A 20077-nucleotide genomic window follows, 5' to 3' on the forward strand; every position below is an offset into this window, starting at 1 on the left:
AAAAAAGCTAAAGTATTGTGTAGACCGGACTGACTTGAGTCCGGTCATACAAACAGAAAAAAATAAAAAAATTCTTAATTGTCAGAAATTAAAAAAATATTGTTTACCTAATAATAGCATTAAAATAACCAATAATATTAATTATATTAATTTTTGACTCGAATACCACATAATTTCAAATGTAATATGAATTGGGTTAGAAGATATGCACGAGTGGGATTCACATGCAAGTTAATTTTATTAGGTCTAACCACTACCTTTGCACAAATAGTACTCCGTGTCTCCGTAAAAGATGATTAAATTTGTTATAAGATGTCTATACATTTCCATAACGCTAAGCTAGCTATTAATTAAATTCAAATTTTATGACAAATCAAGTCTTGTTTGTTATCACTTAAAAGTTAATGTGCCTACATACGATCATCTAGCATTTTAATTGTAACACTTCTAATAATAAGTAGAGCAAAACTACCATAACATAAAAAACAAATGTTGCGTAGAAGGGCTTACTTTTGGCAAAAATCAATGCAATAAAAAGAAAGTAATAATAAGCACTACTCAAATAAGGATAGTGATAGATGATAAATCAATGTTTGTGGTGTCTTCTTGAACATTTGTGCATGAAAATAGACAGAATGTAAAGGGAGAAAATCAATTGCCTTCAATTTGTGGGCTCCATGTAGCAAATTGTATGACTTGTTTAGCATGAAACAATCTAGTGCCGACTTGGAATTTTTGGACTAACCCTTTTTTTGAAATTACAAATCGGGATATTTTAATCACTGAAATGGCTAGTTTAGCAAAACTATTTATCAAAAATACTCAATATTAATGATGAGTAATATATTATGATTATTGGTGATGATTACTTAGCTCATAAGTTAAAGGTTTGTATAAACTATGTACAACAAATTGAACGGCACATCTTAAAAATGAATAGAGATCGAAAATGATGGAGACTAAACTATGCGTTTGCAAATATTCTTTTGCTTATTTGAAAAATAATACTATCTCCGTTACATATTATTTGTAACAATTTGACATAAAGTAGAGAGGAAAAATGTCTAATCGTTGCAAATAATATGTAACGGAGGTAGTAGTTAAAATAAAGACATTGATAAGGGTCTATTTTGATCGTCACTTAATTTTCACTTATTCAAGATTTAATTAGTTCATCAGATGAATTCAGATATAAGCTCAGATAAGTTAAGTTTAGGAAAAATAAGTTCTGATAAAGGTTACTCAAGTACAAAATACAGCTAAAATAAGTTTTAAATAAGGTTTAATAAGTTTTTGAACTTTTAAATTTTGAGATGAGATTATACTACTTTTTAAAAATATCTATAAAAATAGCTGATTTTTACTTCAAGTTCTAATTTTATCCTTTACTTAGATTTTAGTTCTTGCTATATAGATAATAACTAGCGTTCTGGTACGTGCAATGCACGATTTATTTATAAGTATACTTATACAATATAAATAATTATTTTTTAATTTATGTATATTGGAAAATGAATAATTTATAGAGGAGAAGAAGAGGTGAAAATTAAATGTAATTATAAGAAATTAAATTGGGGGAAAGTGAACAAAACAACATTCATTCATGTATTGAATTAAATTTTATTACTTTTTTATTATTTTTTTAATATGAGAAAGGGGATTAAAAAAGATAGACTAAATGAAGTGACATGTGGCTAAGGATGGAAATACCCAACGGATGATCCGACCACCCGGTCCATCCGCTTTATTAAACTGGTGAAAAACCCGGTTTATATGGATGAGAGGCGGGTGACGGGTGAATCGGGTGATGGATCGGGTCGGATTCGGGTGGTGGTTAATCTCATCCGTCACCCATCCATCCATTTAGTATAATAAATATTCTTATTTTTTAAAAAATAAATATAAATATCTTATACATATATAATATTTGCATATTAGAAGTTGTATGATACGATTATATTTTATTTTTATGTTAATATTTGACATATCACAATTATTTTACAATAATTATTTTAATATTAAAGGGTCAAAATAGTTTTCTCAATTTTTTTTTTATCAAAAATTAATTTTTATTCACCCACCTGTTTACCACCCGGCCCATCCTTTTCACCCACGGATGATGGATGGATGGATTTCGGGTGATGTATTATGCGGGTGACGGATGGATCGGTGAAACAGATGGATGCGAGTGACGGATGCGGGTGGAGCTCCACCAGATCCGAACTTGATCCATTTCCATCCCTACATGTGGCATTGAGGAAAAATGAAATTTACATGTGGCATTATAGGGATGATGGTCTGTGTTTTTAAATACTAAAAAATAAATAAAGTATAGACTATAGAGTATAGATATAGATAAGTATGTTTTTATCATTATGTGAATCTGATGAGCTTTTTTTTCCAAACGGCACTTACAAACAATTCATAGAAAATCTAAAATTCCAACACAAGTACAAATCACATTAAAACTAGTTACATCGCAGATTCGATCAATGATCGCCTTAATAAAAAACTTCATCCGAAGCAATACAATATGTGAATTAGCACTAATTCGGCTTGAGATCCACGGATGTGTAGTTGTTTGGGTGAAAAAACTCATATGGCTTTCTAGATACGTTCGGAAACGATGAAACCCTAAATTTTCAAACTTTAACACATGAACAAACAATGAAAATAGCCCTAATTGAATAAACAAATTTATGAGTAACTTTTCACACATAATAAAATTTATTTTATGGTTCAGTAGCCACTTATCATTTACGAGTAATATTATCATAAGATATCATTATAGCTATTTTATAGGTGCAACTAGGCCTGTACAAAACTATCCGAGAATCCGAAAATCCGATCTGCAACCGATCCGAATTTTTGGATATCCGATCCGAAAAAGCGGATATCGGATGCGGATTTGGATATTAATTTTCAGAATTTCGGATATCCGATATCCGAAATATAAAGCCTAAAATAATATAATTTTTAAATTGTTCATATAAAACTAACCCTGTATTATTAACTTATTGTAATATTCTTAATATATTTGATGATAATATTAATTGCAAAAGGACTACTATTTTTGTTAAAATATTTTGTACAACTTAGCGATAAAAAAACGGTAAAATTAGTGAAATTTAGAAAGTAATCATAACAATTTTACTTACTATTGGATAATGGATATCCAAAGCATCCGATTCGAAAATTTTGGATATCCGAATATCGGATATCCGAATTTTTCAAATCGGATTTGGATATCAATTTTTGATATCCGAGTCTTCGGATATCCGATCCGAAATCACATTTCGGATGGGATATCTGATCTGTGAACAGGCCTAGGTGCAACATGTAGAAAGATTAAAAGAGAGAATGCACAAAGAAAAAAAATGTGATCCAAAAAAGAGAGAGAGAAATATTAAAATCGGTGATCCAAAATGTGATAGGGAGAGTGATAGAGATCAACTATTGCTTAAGGGCCTGTTCACATTTACTTAAATTCAGTTCAATTCAGTTCAGTTCAGCTCCAATCAGTTCATTTCAGTTCAATTCAATTCAGCTCCAATCAGTTCAGTTCAGCTCTAATCAGTTCAGTTCTTAATTTCTCTCTCTCATAAAATATTCATTTCAGCTCCAATTAGTTCAGTTTCACTTCAGTTCAGCTTTAATCAGTACAGTTCAGCTCATTTCAGTAAATGTGAACAGGTCCTAAGTACGAGTTGCAAATATTATGCAATTTAACAAAAAAATAAAATAAAAAATTGTTTCAAATACTACACCAAATAACAAGTACAAAAATATCATAGAGGACTAGGAAAGGACAATTTCTTTATACTCTTTACATACCCTATTGATTTTTGAGCGAAACTTTATGAGCTTTCACATAGTTTCAACTAACATAATCACATAAAATGCGAATTAAAGTAAATATATTAATGATTTCAAATATGTATGCAAAATAAAAACCGAGCAAAACATTCTTGTACAAATGAACGTAATACTACCTCCGTTTTATACTATTTGCAACGATTTAACACAAAATAGAGATGAAAAATGTCTAATCGTTACAAATAATATAAAACGGAAGTATTATAAAAAATCGCCTACAAATTAAACAAACATAGTACTCCAAACGTAATAGTTGGTTCGTGGAGGCGGATGCACGATTCACATGGTGCATCCGCTCCAAAATATAAAAAGGCGGAATGAACATTCAGATATATACTAATGAACATGGTCATATAAAAGAATATAGTAGTCATTTATAATGTACATGGACATATACATAAAAGAACATAGTGTTCATTTGTAATGTACATCAGTTTTTTATGCAACAATTTTGTATATATATTTTTTTTAAAAGAAATTTTGTATAATGAAATAGATAAATAGTACTATAATTAATTTTTTTTACCATACACTAATTACAAATCATTTCAATTTTTTTTACCAAAAGTTCACTTTCTCTCTCCAAACAAAACTTGAAATCCATTTAGATTCCTCAAACCTCAAACAAAATTTCAAGAAATTCGAAATTTTGAGCCCAAAATTGTTCAAGATGACAAATAAAAACGTAAGGTAAGACCAAATTCGACATTTATACTTGTTTATTTGACATTCATACTTGTTTATTTTGAGTTTGAGTGTTTGTTTTTTATAAATTTGATTGAAAATTGTAATATTTGATTTGATTGAAAATTAATTGCGATTTTGATATAATTTTGTTGTTGCAATGAGAAATAAAATGAAATTCTTGAAGAAGATCAACCGATTAATATATTTTTGAAGAAGAAAGCAAGCAAATAGACAAATTTAGAAAAAGTTTTAGATCCAAATAATACAATGTACATTAAAATAAAGTAAAATGTTCTTTTTTCATATACTTATATGATGCAAATAATACAATGTACATGAAACAAGTAACCAACATTATAACATATATGTTCATTAGAATATAATACAATGTACATTATAATACAGTAAAATGTACATTTTCATATACATACATGATCATTTATACCAAATGTACATTTACTATATGAATAATGGTCTTTAATATTATCATGTTCTTTACTAATATTACAAATGTTCTTTAGATTTACAAAAAAACATATAAAACTGGATATTCTTTATAAAATAGTTATATGTTCTTTACAAAACAAATATATGTTCTTTACTAAATAGCTAAATGTTCATTCCGCCTTTTTTTAAAGAACACTGGATGCACCAAGATTTCACTCCAAACGTGGAAACAATCACAAGATTGGATTTTTCCATACTAAAAAAAATAATTCTCCAATTAAAAATAAAAAGAGACAGGAAAAAAAAAAAAAAAAGCCCAAAAATATGCAACCCCACCTCAAAATCTTGTTGTTTGTTCTATACCAATCCTAGTCGAATTTGCGGGCTTCAGGTAGAAACTTGGCCAAAAAGCTCATTAATGGGCCCTTAAATCCTTACTTCAACCTTAAATCTTTCACAAAAAAATAAAAAATAATACTGGGTTTATTACCAATTTTCTCTTTCACCTCTCTACTTTCAGAGTCTTTGTTCCTGCGTTTAGCATCTCTTCTGCCGGCAATTCCCATCTTTATTAAACAGTAATCTTCCATCTTTCGTTAATTTTCTGGGTTTTTGTTGTTGTAATTACTGGGTTTATTAGCAAATTTTCTGGGTTTTATGGGGTTTAGATTAATGGGTTAATGAGTATTCAATAGTAATTAGTGTTAACTTAATTGTTTTAATTTTTTTCGATGATAATCTTGATGGGTTTTAGAGTTATACTCTATTTAAGATTATTATGATTATGATGCCATTTTTAGTATTGGGTTGGATTGTATGCAGTATAATTGAATGAAATGATGAATGAACGAGTGAGTTTTTCTTTAATCATTTTATTGGTTCTAGTGTTAAACTGTTGAATTTATTTGATGATTGTGCTTATATTGGTTGGTTTAATTGTACTGAATGCAGAATTCTTGTTGAATTCAGATTAAAAGAATGGCTACTATTTCTGCACCTCACTTGCTTAAGATACCTGTTTCATTAAACCATCAAAGAAGAAATGAGAAATTTCTGAGTAACAGGATGATGAATTCATCTGTTAGAATGACAGCATCTATTCAATACCCTAGATTAAGAACTCAAGCTTTACCCAAGCTACGAGTGAGTACCCCGTTTTTGGGAAGCTCTAGGACTTTAGACTTTGGGTTTATGGGAAGCTCTAGGACAGTAGGGTTTGAGTCTAAGATGAAAGATGCTGTGTTGGTTCGTAGAGAGAAACCAAGGAGGGGTGTTATTACTGCGGTGTTTGATCGATTTACTGACAAGGCGATTAAAGTTGTACTGGTTGCTCAAGAGGAAACGAGGCGATTAAGTCATAATGTTGTTGGCACTGAGCAAATCTTGTTGGGGCTTGTTGGTGAAGGGTCCAGCATTGCTGCTAAGGTTCTGAAATCCGCGGGTATTACCTTGAAAATTGCGCGTTTGGAAGTTGAGAAGCTCGTTGGAAGAGGTGGTGCATTTGTTCCCATTGAAATTCCGTTTAGTCCTCGTGCTAAGCATGTCTTGGAGTTATCATTGGAAGAGGCACGAAAATTTGGTAAGACTTTGCTATTGATAGTTGTGTATTGAAGCTATAGTTCCTAGGAGAAAATGGGATGTTATCTGATATTGCATTTTGCATGCACTAATTGTATAGCAGTCTCTCAAGTATTTGGTATACATCCGAAGTTAAAGTTCTGCCTCTAAGCTTGGGGAGGTTCATTAGTGTGCCTCTAAGGCCGAGATTCATTTGTGTGCCTTTTTTTTTTTGTATGCTGAAGGTCAACATTATATTGGTGCGGAACACTTGCTGTTGGGATTGCTTAGTGAAGGTGAGGGTATAGCTGCCCGTGTCCTTGATAATCTAAGTGTTGATGCAAAAGAAATCCGCAAACAGGTTAGTAATTGTAATTTTTTTATATCTATGATGATTAATTTGTGTGTGTAGAGTTTTCATGAGCTATCTGTTCATGCGAATGACATTTTCCATGTTGTAAATAGATTATAAGCATGATGGGTGAGGAAAAGGAGCCTGTCCAGGCAGGTGGAAAATCAGGTGCTGGTATGCTCACATTAGAAGAATATGGCACAAATTTAACAAAGGTGGCGGAAGAGGTATGCACAACCCTTGTAGACCTTTCTCTTTTATTCTTTGGTGGCTGGAAATATGTGCTGGAACTCTTATTGATGACTATCAGAAACTGAATTAATATACTACTATGTCTTTATGTAGTATGTACATTGTTTTTCTAACTGAATCTCTTCTATTTGTAAAGGGAAAATTAGATCCTGTAGTTGGAAGGCAAAAACAAATAGATCGTGTCATCCAAATATTGAGTCGTCGTACAAAAAATAACCCGTGCCTCGTTGGAGAACCAGGTGTTGGTAAAACAGCTATCGCAGAAGGTCTGGCTCTGAAAATTTCTCTTGGTGATGTCCCAGAAACACTCGAGGGAAAGCAGGTATGTAATGCATATTGTGGAGCACATTTAAAGTGATGTTCCAATTTTAATTTTTCCATGTATATTTATATCTACCAAATCTTTTACCATAGTAAGTCACTCTTAATAGTTGTACGCATTAATAGTGTTTGTGGATAGCTTATACATTGAAAAGATAGTGCAATTATATTTATTCTTGCTTTTCAACCGTATTAGCTAATAGAGAAGATGGGGGCATACCTGCTCCTGTCTACCCTTTTAGAGGGGATGCCTATGAAAAAAGAACTAGGATTCCAGGAGATATGTAGTGAATACTCCATGCTTGTTTGTTTAATATGCTCATAGAATTATGGTGAGCAAGCCACTTTATATTGCAGCAAAATCACATGGATTAAGGAGCTATTCAGTGTGCAATAATTTATTTTCTTGTATTATTCAACTCAACAACCTGTTCATGAATTTATCCAATTCTATCATAGCATGGGCTGATATTGCTTTGCAACATACTAGTATACTACTATGAAAATGAAAATTGTTTCTTACAGGGTCCACTCTTTGAATTGAATCTACAAGTGATCATCCCAGTTATAGACGTTTAAGACTCATCTTTTGCTTTCAGGTTATAATTCATCTTTTGCTTTCAGGTTATAACTCATTTTTTTGCTTTCAGGTTATTACTCTTGATTTGAGTCGTCTTGTTTCTGGAACTAAATATCGTGGAGAGTTTGAGGGCAGATTGCAAAAGATAATGGAAGAAGTCAAAGAATCAGATAACCTAATTCTTTTTATCGATGAAGTGCATACTTTGGTTGGGGCTGGGGCAGCGGAAGGAGCAATAGATGCTGCTAACATGTTAAAACCAGCTCTTGCAAGGGGTGAATTACAGTGCATTGGGGCCACAACGCTTGATGAATACAGGCAACACATTGAGAAGGACCCAGCATTAGAGAGAAGATTTCAGCCTGTTGAAGTGCCTGAGCCCACAGTAGATGAAGCAATACAGATTCTCAGAGGGCTCCGTGAGCGATATGAGATTCACCACAAGCTCTCCTATACAGACGAAGCATTAATTGCAGCAGCAGAACTGTCATCCCGGTACATCAGGCATGTATTCGTTCCTTATTTTTGCTCAGCTCCTTACAGATTGCCTATCATCCATCTCTTACAGATTGTCTTGTAGCCGATCAATGTTCTGAAAACAAGTGTAAGCCAGTTGATGCGTAGTTACTGTACCACTTTGTCAAGTAATCAGGTTACATATGCTTTTTATCTATGGGGTGGAAGGGTAGGTTGCTTATGATGTCATATTGTCATCCTAATAGTACTAATCATAAACTACTCATAGCTGTGTAATAATAATTCACTTTCTTTCCATTTTGCTTCAGATTAAACATTTCTTTCTTTCATAGGTTGGCAATCTGCCCCATCTCTGGAATCTTCTTTGTTTACCCATAGTAGCTAGTTGGTATGAAACAACCTATATACTTTAAGACTCGTCTTGAGAAATATGATCCACTTTTTACTTAGGCTCACTCATAAAGATCAGTGAAACCATGCTGATTTTGGTTTTCCTTTCCTACAGTCCACAGTGTATGGAACTTTGTTACTTCTTTCTTTCATAGCCCTCCCAACTCTCAGGGGGAAAAGGAAGACAAATAAAGTTTCATGTTTGACAAAAAACTTTTATAAGATACATTTCTTCTTATATTTCTGCTCTTTTCCTTTCTAATACAGTAGTCATTTGTAACTTGTTCTAATGTCTCTGTATATTCCACAGTGATAGGTTTCTTCCTGATAAAGCTATCGATCTTATTGATGAAGCTGGTGCTCGTGTGCGGTTGCGCCATGCTGAGGTATGATATTATGCTTCCAAAGTTTTGGGCTTGAAACTTGTATGTTGGGGCCTTAATTTTGTCTCCCATCTTCCAGTTTCCTGAAGGAGTAAGAGAACTTGAGAAGCAGGTCACTCAGATTGTAAATGAGAAAGATACTGCTGTCCGCAACCAAGATTTTGAGAAGGTAAAAAGTTTTGTTTACAGAGATATACTCCTTTTTACTCATTCTTGTAAATTGTAGCACCTGTGTCACACTTTCATGATCACTAAGTTTAGTAAATCTGTGTGCTCTTTTATACTGGTCGCCAGAAAGTTATGAACTTATGATTTGAAATTTTGAATTCAATAATTTGCTACTGTCCTTTCATAATTTTGTTTTCATGAACTCATGTACAAGTTCCACTGCTTATATGACCTTGTCTTTAAACCATTTTAATGGTGTCCTTGACCCTGATATACAAGAATTTGCATATTTTATGGATCTAAAAAGATGGATACAGAAACCTCAGTATATTATTTCTTGGAAAGTTGGAATTTCGGAATGACCAAGGAGGCTTATAAAGCTATAAATGCATCTACTATCTGAATTACTCTCCTAATTACCTACTAATCCTTCTATTCTAAACATAGTCACTTCTTTAGAAGATAGCGTTCTGGTTAATTGGTTAAGAACAAAATTCTGCTATTTTTAGGTCGGGTTTGTCGATCTCAATTTTTAGGTGAATTTCATTCTCGATCTGACATTTAGTGGCCTATTAAAAATTCAAGTCAGTTTATGTTGGGTTTGGTTCGGGTCAGGTGAGTTTTCAGATTTATTTGTCTGTCTGCTATGGTTGACTATGAACTGTATCAAGCTTCCTTCTTCTGTGGGTAGGTCTATTTCTTTGAGGCTTTGAGTTGTAGCCACTTCCACTCTCTCAGTACATAGTGCTGCAAAATGCCTGACTTTTCATGCTTTGCCAGTGATATGTGGTGTTCTTGCTAAACAGTTTTACAAACTGCCATATGCAGGCTGGTGAATTACGTGACCAAGAACTAGAACTGAAGGTACAAATATCTGCACTCATAAGCCAAGACAAGGAGCAGAAAGAGGCAAATATGGACTACGTTGGAGCAGTTGTGACAGACGCAGAGATTAGGGATATTGTTTTCTCTTGGACAGGTATACCAGTTCAGAAAGTTTCAGCGGACGAATCAAGCCGTCTTCTCAAAATGGAAGACAATCTCCATGGTCGTGTAATAGGTCAAGACGAAGCTGTCAAAGCCATCAGCCGTGCAATTCGTCGCTCTCGCGTTGGCCTAAAGGATCCTGATCGTCCAATTGCCAGCTTCATCTTTTCCGGTCCAACTGGTGTAGGAAAGTCAGAACTTGCAAAAGCTTTAGCTGCTTACTACTTCGGTTCTGAAGAAGCCATGGTCCGCCTTGATATGAGTGAGTTCATGGAGAGACACACAGTTTCTAAGTTGATCGGTTCACCCCCAGGTTATGTGGGTTACTCCGAGGGTGGGCAGCTTACTGAGGCTGTGAGGCGTCGCCCTTATACATTAGTGCTCTTTGATGAAATTGAAAAGGCTCATCCTGATGTGTTTAACATGATGTTGCAAATCTTAGAGGATGGGCGATTAACTGATAGTAAAGGGAAGACGGTGAACTTTAAGAACACTCTCATGATTATGACCTCAAATGTTGGAAGCAGTGTAATTGAGAAAGGTGGCCGCAGTATGGGATTTGATCTGACATACGACGAACACGATAGCAGTTATAACAGGATAAAGACTTTAGTGGTCGAGGAGCTTAAGCAGTACTTTAAGCCGGAGTTCTTGAATAGGTTAGACGATATGATTGTGTTCAGGCAGCTTACAAAGTTGGAAGTCAAGGAGATTTCAGAAATCATGCTGAAAGAAGTTTCCAAACGGCTTCAAGTTAAAGGCATCAATATTCAAGTGACCGAGAGATTCAAAGATAGAGTGGTGGAGGATGGCTATAATCCAAGTTATGGAGCAAGGCCGCTGAGAAGAGCTATCATGAGTCTCTTGGAGGATAGCATGGCTGAGAAGATGCTTGCAAGTGAAATCCAAGAAGGTGATTCAGTTATTCTGGATATTGATTCGAGTGGACATGTCGTTGTGCTCAATAGTAACAGCAGTAGCAGTAGTAGCAGCAGTACTGACTTGATTCCTGAGTTACTTCCTATGTGAAGTTTAGAAGTATAGGTGAAATTTGACATCTTTCTACTTTGATTTAGGCATATTGATTGTATTTCATCTTCCCTTGAATTTCTCTCATCTAGTTATTCTTTTAGAATTGTCTCATCCATATAATAGTTTTTACTAGGCAGTTATCTCTTTCTCTTCACCATTATTTCAAACTTCAGTTTGAGCTTTAAATTTTGTTTATATAATAATTAGTACTTCATATGTTTGAGCTAGGGCTTGGCTCGTTTGGTCAAGTTTCTTTTTCTCTTTTTCGAATGAATTTTATAGTAATCGAGCTCATCAACCAACTCATATATTCATGTCATCTTATATTGAGGCAAAGCTTATGTATGTGACATTGGTATTAGTTTAAAAAGTTAACACTTCTAATGAACTTAGTGACCTTATTACGAAGTATTAATATTAGTGGCGGATGTAGAATATTTAAGGTGGAGGGGCACTAAATAAAAAATAAAAATAAAATATTTGTATAAAGACTTGAACCCCAAGACTTTTAAGTTAAATTCCATTCAATGCACTACCACTATGACAAAGCTAATTTAATGTTATTTGTTGCATTAAAATTGTAACTAACCTATAAATTTACATCTTTTACTTAATAAAATTTTAAAAAATAAAATAATGGCGGGGCCGGTGTCACCCAGGCCCCTTCATAGCTCCGCCACTGTATTTAATATTGAATGTAATAGTTTCGTTTTGAACAAATAAACATGTTCAAGCCTTTATATGTTCGATTTGTACGTGTTCAAATCTTCATATGTATTACTATTTCATTTTCAAGCATATTAATTAAACGAATCACCTAACCATAGTTATAAAATGAAAATAATATGGTTGGTTGTGGAAATTGTGGTCCTCCTAAACGACGTCGTATAACTAGCACTAAAACAAAACTAACCACCTAACAATTGCTGAAATCGATGAAATCAGCTCTCATCAGTGGGAAAAAAGGAAGAACTCAAAAACCCCAATATAATTCCAAGTTCTAATTTGGGTAAATTGTTCTCATCTTTCCTTAAATTTCTTGTTAATTTTATAAAAATGTTAACATTTCATGTTTCCCATTATCTGAAATGTCTTTAATTTGATGTTTGTAGAATCAAATTTGTGATTAAAATCTGTTGTGCCCAGATCTTTGCAAGGCTAAATTTCTGCAACATTGAGGTCTGAAGCTCGTTATGGTGAGAAAAAAATGACACCCTTTTCTTTAATTAAATTTGTATGACATTGGATTTAGTTAAAGATGGGAATTTTCTTGTTTATACAATTTATGATGTTATTTGAATGAAATTGAAGCATTTATACAATTTTGACTTCTGGGATTGCTTTTGATCTGGGAGTTTTATGTAAATGTGCTTTCTTTAGCTACATAATACAAGAATTTTCCAACTGAAATTTTCTGTTCTGATGATGAAATTCACGCATTTGATATGATTTTTATGTCGAAATCTTAAAATTATAATGCAATGTTATGTGCTTTGTCTGTTTCACCTTAAGTATTCGTGTTGGATTCTCGACACGCTTTAAAACTTTCGTGTTGGTGAACTGCAAAATCTTTGGAAAATTCGTGATTCGATCACCTAGACATGTACATTATGTAGTTGAGTTTGTGGAATGTAGTTTTGGAGTTGGGTTTTTCTAATCTTTAGAATACAATCAAGGGATTAATAGGCAAATTCATTGTAGTTTGGACTTCGAATTGATTTGTTTCCAAGCTTTTGATGCTAGCAGAACTAATAAGTTGTGGCTATGATCATAGGTTTACCACTCTAGTTTTGTTGATGAGGAAGGCGTAACAAAAGCTTGTGGTTGTCCGCTACTTGCTTTAAAAAGCCATATCAAGGGTCCTGCACCAATTTCTGATCAAGGTTAGGCTAATCAACATTCATTTGAACCCATTTAATGCACTCCGTAAATGAATTCTACAAACTATTTTCTCCTGTTATTGATCAGTGTGTTGTGCAAAATTGTGCAGAAAGCACTGATATTGTTGATGAAGCAATTACCTTTTTCCGCGCTAATGTCTTCTTTAGGAATTTTGACATAAAGAGCTCTGCTGATAAGCTGCTTATCTACTTAACTTACTATATCAACGTTGCATTGAAGAGGCTCGAGGGATGTAGAACATTGGCTGAAGGTACCAAGGCAATCATAAACTTGGGTCTTGAGGATGTTCCAGTCCCTGGAGAGTCTGGGTTTCCTTTCCCTGGTTTATTTACACCTCCTAAATCGCAGCAGGAAGCACGTAAATTTTCTTTACCCTTCTATGGTTATTATACAATACATGTTAACTTGCATCTTTCGTTGTGTAATCTGCTTATGTGAACCATTTGTTTCCTGCACGATTGCAGCATGTTTTTACAAATTGGATTTAGGATAATATAATTTGCCCTTTGAAAATGCATGTTTGAAGGATAAGTTCCAGGTTTAGTGCCATATAAACTTCATTTTTGACAGCCCAAAATGCACTTGTGTAGAATTTTAGGATTCAGAGCCCTTTTTGTCAGCTTCAATAATCCAAAAGGCATTTGTTGAGGTCCAATTTCAGAATTCAGTGCTCATGTTATCTTCATCCTGAGAATGACTTGATTAATTGTACATGAAATTTTATATAGCTTTACCTCTGGTTTGCTTCATCATTTTGTTATCAGATGTCATGACATAGGCATTTTATGTTCTAATAGCTCTGGAGATTGTCAATAAAACAATGTCAACTTGTAATGTATCAGTTGACTTACCCGGAATTGCGTATTGGTATGGTATATGGTATAAAAAAATGTTAATATCCTACGTTCGTGCTAAAATTAATTCCTTTTATTTTGGTCAGAAATGACTTGTCATGTATCCTCACCCCGACTTGTCATGTATCCTCACCCATATTAGAGTGTCGAGGATCTGACAATGACATGGGGTGTTTGAGGCCGTGATAATATGAGTCTGGGTTACATAGTGTATTACTGCTGCTCTACTCCTCAGATATCATCCTTGAAATATCGTGTTGAGCTGATGTCCCGTTGCCCTCCATTTCATGACAATGAGCAACAGAGCAACTCAACCTTTTTTTTTTCCCCTCAACAGTGTTATTCAGAAATTACCTGAAGCAGATAAGAGAAGAGACAAGTGGGAGACTACTGGGTGTTGCTTATCGTCCTAATGGAACACCAAACAAATGGTGGTTGGCGTTTGCTAAGAGGAAATTCGTGAACATCATCGCACTTTGATCAGCTGCTTGCTCGAAGTGTCAGAAAGAAAGAGGAATGAGAGCAGCATCCAGTTGCAACAAGATGCGAAATATGTCCTGGTGTGATGAAAAGGACGTACAAGAAACTCATTGTATGTGTCTGCCTCACGTGCCCATAGAGCTCCCTCTTCCATTATCTCCTGCAACTCCTTGGACTTCTTTCAAGTAGGCAATCAAATTGATGATTAGCTGAATAGTGTCTTGTAGGAATCTACTAACCATAGCACAGAAACCTGTTAAACATATAATATCTTATTGTAAATGTTACAAAAAAAAAAAAAAAAAAAAAAAAACTGAATTTGAAGAAATTAATGTCATCACTTATTCTGGTCATGGTGTTATATGTTAAACATGCTGTATTGTGGTTTACAGTTTACTATAGTATTTAAAAATTTCAACATTTCAGGATACTATTTAAAGATTGTGTTGTCCAGCATGATGCGAAGTCTGCGAGCCTTTTTTATTTTTTATTTTTTTATTTTTTATGCACATAGGGTAAAACGAGCAAAAATGAGTCTACCCCTCTACCGAATAAAATTACATAACAAAATTATAACAGCACAAACTATTATGAAAATTCTATATCGTTACACTTTTTTTCTTTTTTTTTTTTTTTTTCATGGAGTACTTTATTTTTTTATGTCAAAATTAATTATAAATGTTTAGCAAGTAGTCAAAAACGAATAGTAACATAAAGAGCATAAACATCATTATAAAAGTAAAAGCACATAAAATTGTAAAATAAACAACTATTAAATCACATAATAAATCACATTTATTAATAAAGCGCGATGCTTCATAATAAGTTGTGGTTTTACCCGTTACATGCAAATCTACATATAATCGGGTGTGCTTTTTACCAATTGAAAATGGGCGAAGTTGTACTCAACACAATGGCACAATTCTCAATGCATGAATAATGGATTCTTCTTTGTAAAACTTCATTTTCCCTTTGAAGAGAGTTAACATGAAAGACAATCACTCTTTTCCATGTAAAAAGAAGGCACATAGTTTCCTTTTATTTTCTTTGAATTCTCTTTTTGAAGTGGAAGATCGAAAGCATTGAACAAAAACAATGCAAATTTTGTTGCTTTTGCTTTTTCAGCCCTCTCTTTAAGACTATTCCATCTTCTAAAGAAGCTCATTTCATATATTATAAACATATAAATACCATAATTAACTAGTAAATTAATTAATTTTCACATTTTTTGAAGACTTTGGTCCCATTTTAAAAGGGCAAAGAAGGTCTTAAAGGAAAAAACAATTGAACAAAAGCTAAAGTTTTTGTTCTAAGAATGGATCAATGTACCCTTATTTTAGGCTGCAAAATTATATTTTGATCATTTTTAGAAGACAAATGTAATGATATATTAATAATCATCATCTTTTACCTTCTTACAATTCACTGTCATTGCAGGCACATGTTTCCAACTTAAGATGAACTAGCTAGGGCAAAAGGTAATAAAGTTGATAAATTGAAATTTATCCACTTGCCCACTTAGCTATGGTACTTTGGTCTTTTATTGCATGGAACTTATATCATGTATGATTGTATGAAATGTATAGTAGGTGCATACATTTTATTTTCAAGTGATACTAAAAAATCAATGATAAAGGTTTCAAAATGATCTATTTAAGACTTTAAGTAATGGCCATTCAATTTCATTTTCTTTGCCCCATTTTGAGTAGATAAATAAAACACTTATCCCATAAAATGGAGGAGTGTATGACGTGTCATCTAAAGTTATAAAAGTTGGATTTGAATCATAACATGCCTACCAATAAGTCTAAAGAGTCTCAAGAATGAGTTCGATTCAATTATGATACTATTTCGTAATTTTGTTTTGCATTATTAGTCAAAAGCTACAACAGATGATTTCAACTATCCGGATTGCCTCCTCAAATCTCGTCTAGTCCCTCGAAGTATCCTAGCCTTTCCAAATTCAAAAGAGTCGAAAATTGTAAGCCTTTCCAAATTCAAAAGAGTCGAAAATTGTCTAGAATTGAAGGTATAACCAACGATTTTGGACCAATTTCGGGAAATATTTCTAAAAATAAAGTAAGCACGTATATAAGATCTCACAGTGTCATAAAAGTTGGTTTGGAAATAATAACAAGTATATAAATAGGGCAGCAAAGTCTCGAGAACGAGGTCAATTCAATTATATGTTGTTTATTCATAATTCCATTGCATTGATTGGTATTTGGTAGTCAAGAGTTTAAAGAGATGGTTTCAAACATCCAAATGACCTCCCGAGAATTCATCATGGACTCTACAAGAATCATCCAACCTCTTTCCTTTCGGAGCCTGAATTCTCGCTAAAAATTGTCCAAAAATAAAGGCTATGTATAAATAAAGTAGTGGGTTGATTGTGAAGCAATCTCAAGTAACTTTCAATATATATCTTGAGAATATGGTTGACTACTACATTACACTTGTACCAACTCTAGAAAAGTTTACATGATCATAATTGATCAAAAGTTGGGGGATGCAAAGATTTATTAACAATGATAATTTGTTGTTTTATTTATGGTTTAAAAAAGGCTTAATTAGAGTCTTCTTCTTGCTTATTGATTGTCTTCAATAATTTATAGTGGAGTAAAGATTTTGGGTCTTCAAATCTTGAAATCAATTTCTGGCCCCCAATTAACACTAAAACTACCTGTGTTATTTTTTTGATTTTCAGCTTCTACTAGTTGCTCTCTTGTTCACCATTTTATTTAACTGTATTTACCCTTTCCATGTCATGTAGGGACTTAGGATCGGAAATAGGGATCGATATAATTACACCTTAACTACGATATAATTACACCTTAACTATTTCAAATAATGGTTGACTGCTCATTTTTGTTAGGTTTTTGATACTAAAGTTCTTTTTTTTATGGACTTGGGAGTACCTCGATCTATGTACATTCAATATATGTTAAGGTGCTCGTGTCATATGTACAGTGTCTGTATAGATTGACGGGCAGTTATGAATGAGTAGTTCACAACTTTCTACGGAAACTATACTTTCTGATAATGAGACCGACCACTTTTTAGCTTGACTAAAATTTCAATAGTTATATTACAAAATTTCAACATTTTTATTAGTATTCACATTATTAAGACATCGATTCACTCCTCTTGTCAAGTCGTCACTATTACATTTAACTCAGTATGGAGCTAGGTGAAATGAGACTTGATCCATGGAAAATTCTTGTGTAATTGAGGATTGTTGCCATTGCAAGTGATCTTCAATAAAGTGCATGCATATAATATATGCATGTTAACTAGCTAGAAGAGCTCCATCATTTTAATTTTCATATACATAGATTATTTTACTATTTTACGTACAACTTCATTAAAGAGTACACACATGTAGTGTTTCATGCATCATCAAATTGACAATTATATATATTTGGTATCATAAGAAGAGAAATACATTATAAATAGACGATGAGTACAAATACACATTACATGTATTGAATTAATTATGTAAGATGAAACTTTTCATAGTAATTGATTACACAACCTTAATGCCTATAAACATCAACAAAAATTCACAAGATCCAATGCTAATGATCATGGAAACTACTATTCTACTTAGTGACACCATTTATTCATCATGATTATTGTCTACCACATTTCACCACTTTTATAATATTTATTCACTATATATTATACAATTATTATGTGGATCCTCATATGATCAAAATCATGCGGCATCTTTATATAATTATTTTTTTCCTTATTTCTTCATGTATTATCATATAAAGTGTAACTTCATCATCTCTCCGATCTTAAAGCATATAAGTTTAGTGTACAAGTAGCATAAAAAGAGAAAAAGCAAACATGGCCTTTGATTAAAGCTAAAGGGTATTTTTGTCACATTGAATTTTTATTTTACAAAGAAGAAGAGAATCCAACTTTACTTCTCTCCTCTCTCTATCTCTTTATTTTCTTTTTTCACTTAAAATCTTTATTACCTTTATATTTCTGTTTTTCTTTTTTATTTCATTTAATTTTTTTGGGTGATCAACTTTAAATTTCTGTTATCCAAACGGCTTTATTTTCCTTGCTTTTTCTTTTCGTGGACTTTTTAATTTCATAATACAGGAAGTTCCTGGAGTTGCCCCCATCGATTTACATATTCGTTTAAGTATAGCATCATTAGCATCGCGAATAAAAGAGTAATTATTGTATGAGACGAGTCACGAGTAATAAGATTGACTCTTATTATTAATTAATCAATTGTGCAATTATGAGAGATCTCTATTATTGAAGAAAGTAAATTCGTCTTATATTATAATTTATAAAACCGTCTCACAATATTAGTCACCTATGTACAAGTTATATGTAAGCTTGATTGTAGCTTAATGAGTCTTTTCTTCTATGTATATTTGAACATGTATGGTCCTATGTATGATATAAGGGAAGTCAACCCAAATTATAACATAAACCTAGGCTAAAGAAAATACAAAAATTGATAACGAAATTTGAAAAGTTGTAGAAGGAATCATGATTACAATGTCCAAACAGCTTTTATATGCAATTTTGAAGTAGTAATATATTGCCTATTTTTATTTTTCATTCTTATGAACATAAATCCAAAATAATTTTAGGGTTTCATTACCTTTTATATGCATATGCACATCCACTTTAACACATAAATCTCTTGCCACTGAATTTATACTTGGTCCAACAAGCGTGACAAAAATGTAAATGATTATGAGTTAGTTTGAATTTAGGCCAAAATACTGGTTTGACTTGTATATATACTTATATAGTTGTCGAATTCATGATAATATTTCTTAAATTAATTTTATTTCAATAACTAATACTCTGTACTTTGTATAAAGCCAATAATACGTTGAAACCTCATACACATATATTGCGAAATTTATAAATTTTTATTCATAGCTCTTTTGTTGTATTTTGTTCATGTATATGATTTAAGTTACATACCTCATGATTCATCCAAGCTTAACTCAATTTTATATTCATTGTGATATAATTTTAACTTTTGTGCACTCTTTCATCCAAAATATTTTAAGTTGATTTAAACAAAACTCTATTAAATATAGTCTAAATTCAAAGATCGACATGGCACTTATAAGATTAAAGCATAAGAAGAGAAAGGAGAAATCAAGAAAAGGAGAAGAGTAAACAAAATATGATGAAACTAAAGCAATAAAGCAAAGAAAGAAGAGCAACTAGAAGGAAAGCAGCAAATAAAAGTAACATACAATGCAAGAAAGTAGGTTTTGTGTTTTATTTTATTTTATATGAAGATTATGAACATGTATATCAACCAACCTTGTTTAAGAAA

General features: G+C 32.7%; 2 protein-coding genes across 4 annotated transcripts; both read left to right on the forward strand.

The window, feature by feature from the left end:
• Positions 1-5070: 5070 nt before the first annotated feature.
• Positions 5071-11624, forward strand: LOC110725563 (ATP-dependent Clp protease ATP-binding subunit ClpA homolog, chloroplastic-like). Of its 2 annotated transcripts, none has more exons than XM_021905018.1 (9): positions 5071-5588; positions 5980-6589; positions 6813-6928; positions 7033-7146; positions 7308-7493; positions 8143-8576; positions 9250-9325; positions 9402-9491; positions 10319-11624. In XM_021905018.1, exons 2-9 carry the CDS (start codon positions 5989-5991, stop codon positions 11504-11506), a joined length of 2805 nt encoding a protein of 934 aa, XP_021760710.1. In that variant the 5' UTR covers positions 5071-5588; positions 5980-5988; the 3' UTR covers positions 11507-11624. The 2 variants fall into 2 exon arrangements, with proteins under 2 accessions (XP_021760710.1, XP_021760709.1); XM_021905017.1 differs by having other exon boundaries at positions 5072-5588; positions 5962-6589.
• A 782-nt stretch (positions 11625-12406) lies between these two features.
• LOC110725564 (actin-related protein 2/3 complex subunit 3) lies at positions 12407-15588 on the forward strand. Of its 2 annotated transcripts, none has more exons than XM_021905019.1 (5): positions 12407-12518; positions 12622-12705; positions 13284-13392; positions 13500-13769; positions 14603-15529. In XM_021905019.1, the coding sequence occupies exons 2-5, from the start codon at positions 12703-12705 to the stop codon at positions 14743-14745; spliced, it is 525 nt and encodes a 174-aa protein (XP_021760711.1). In that variant the 5' UTR covers positions 12407-12518; positions 12622-12702; the 3' UTR covers positions 14746-15529. The 2 variants fall into 2 exon arrangements, with proteins under 2 accessions (XP_021760711.1, XP_021760712.1); XM_021905020.1 differs by having other exon boundaries at positions 12411-12518; positions 12656-12705; positions 14603-15588.
• Positions 15589-20077: the final 4489 nt, after the last annotated feature.

Source organism: Chenopodium quinoa, unplaced genomic scaffold, assembly GCF_001683475.1.
Source record: "Chenopodium quinoa cultivar QQ74 unplaced genomic scaffold, ASM168347v1, whole genome shotgun sequence".
Lineage (NCBI taxonomy): Eukaryota > Viridiplantae > Streptophyta > Magnoliopsida > Caryophyllales > Amaranthaceae > Chenopodium > Chenopodium quinoa.

What these genes read in the sequence shown, in the direction of transcription:
- LOC110725563 (XM_021905018.1), top strand. Translation starts at nt 5,989, where the DNA reads ATGGCTACTATTTCTGCACCTCACTTGCTTAAGATACCTGTTTCATTA. An exon ending in GGAAGAGGCACGAAAATTTG is followed by an intron (nt 6,590 to 6,812) that starts GTAAGACTTTGC and finishes TGTATGCTGAAG; the next exon opens with GTCAACATTATATTGGTGCG. An exon ending in AAACACTCGAGGGAAAGCAG is followed by an intron (nt 7,494 to 8,142) that starts GTATGTAATGCA and finishes TTTTGCTTTCAG; the next exon opens with GTTATTACTCTTGATTTGAG.
- LOC110725564 (XM_021905019.1), top strand. An exon ending in TGCACCAATTTCTGATCAAG is followed by an intron (nt 13,393 to 13,499) that starts GTTAGGCTAATC and finishes AAAATTGTGCAG; the next exon opens with AAAGCACTGATATTGTTGAT. An exon ending in TAAATCGCAGCAGGAAGCAC is followed by an intron (nt 13,770 to 14,602) that starts GTAAATTTTCTT and finishes TCCCCTCAACAG; the next exon opens with TGTTATTCAGAAATTACCTG.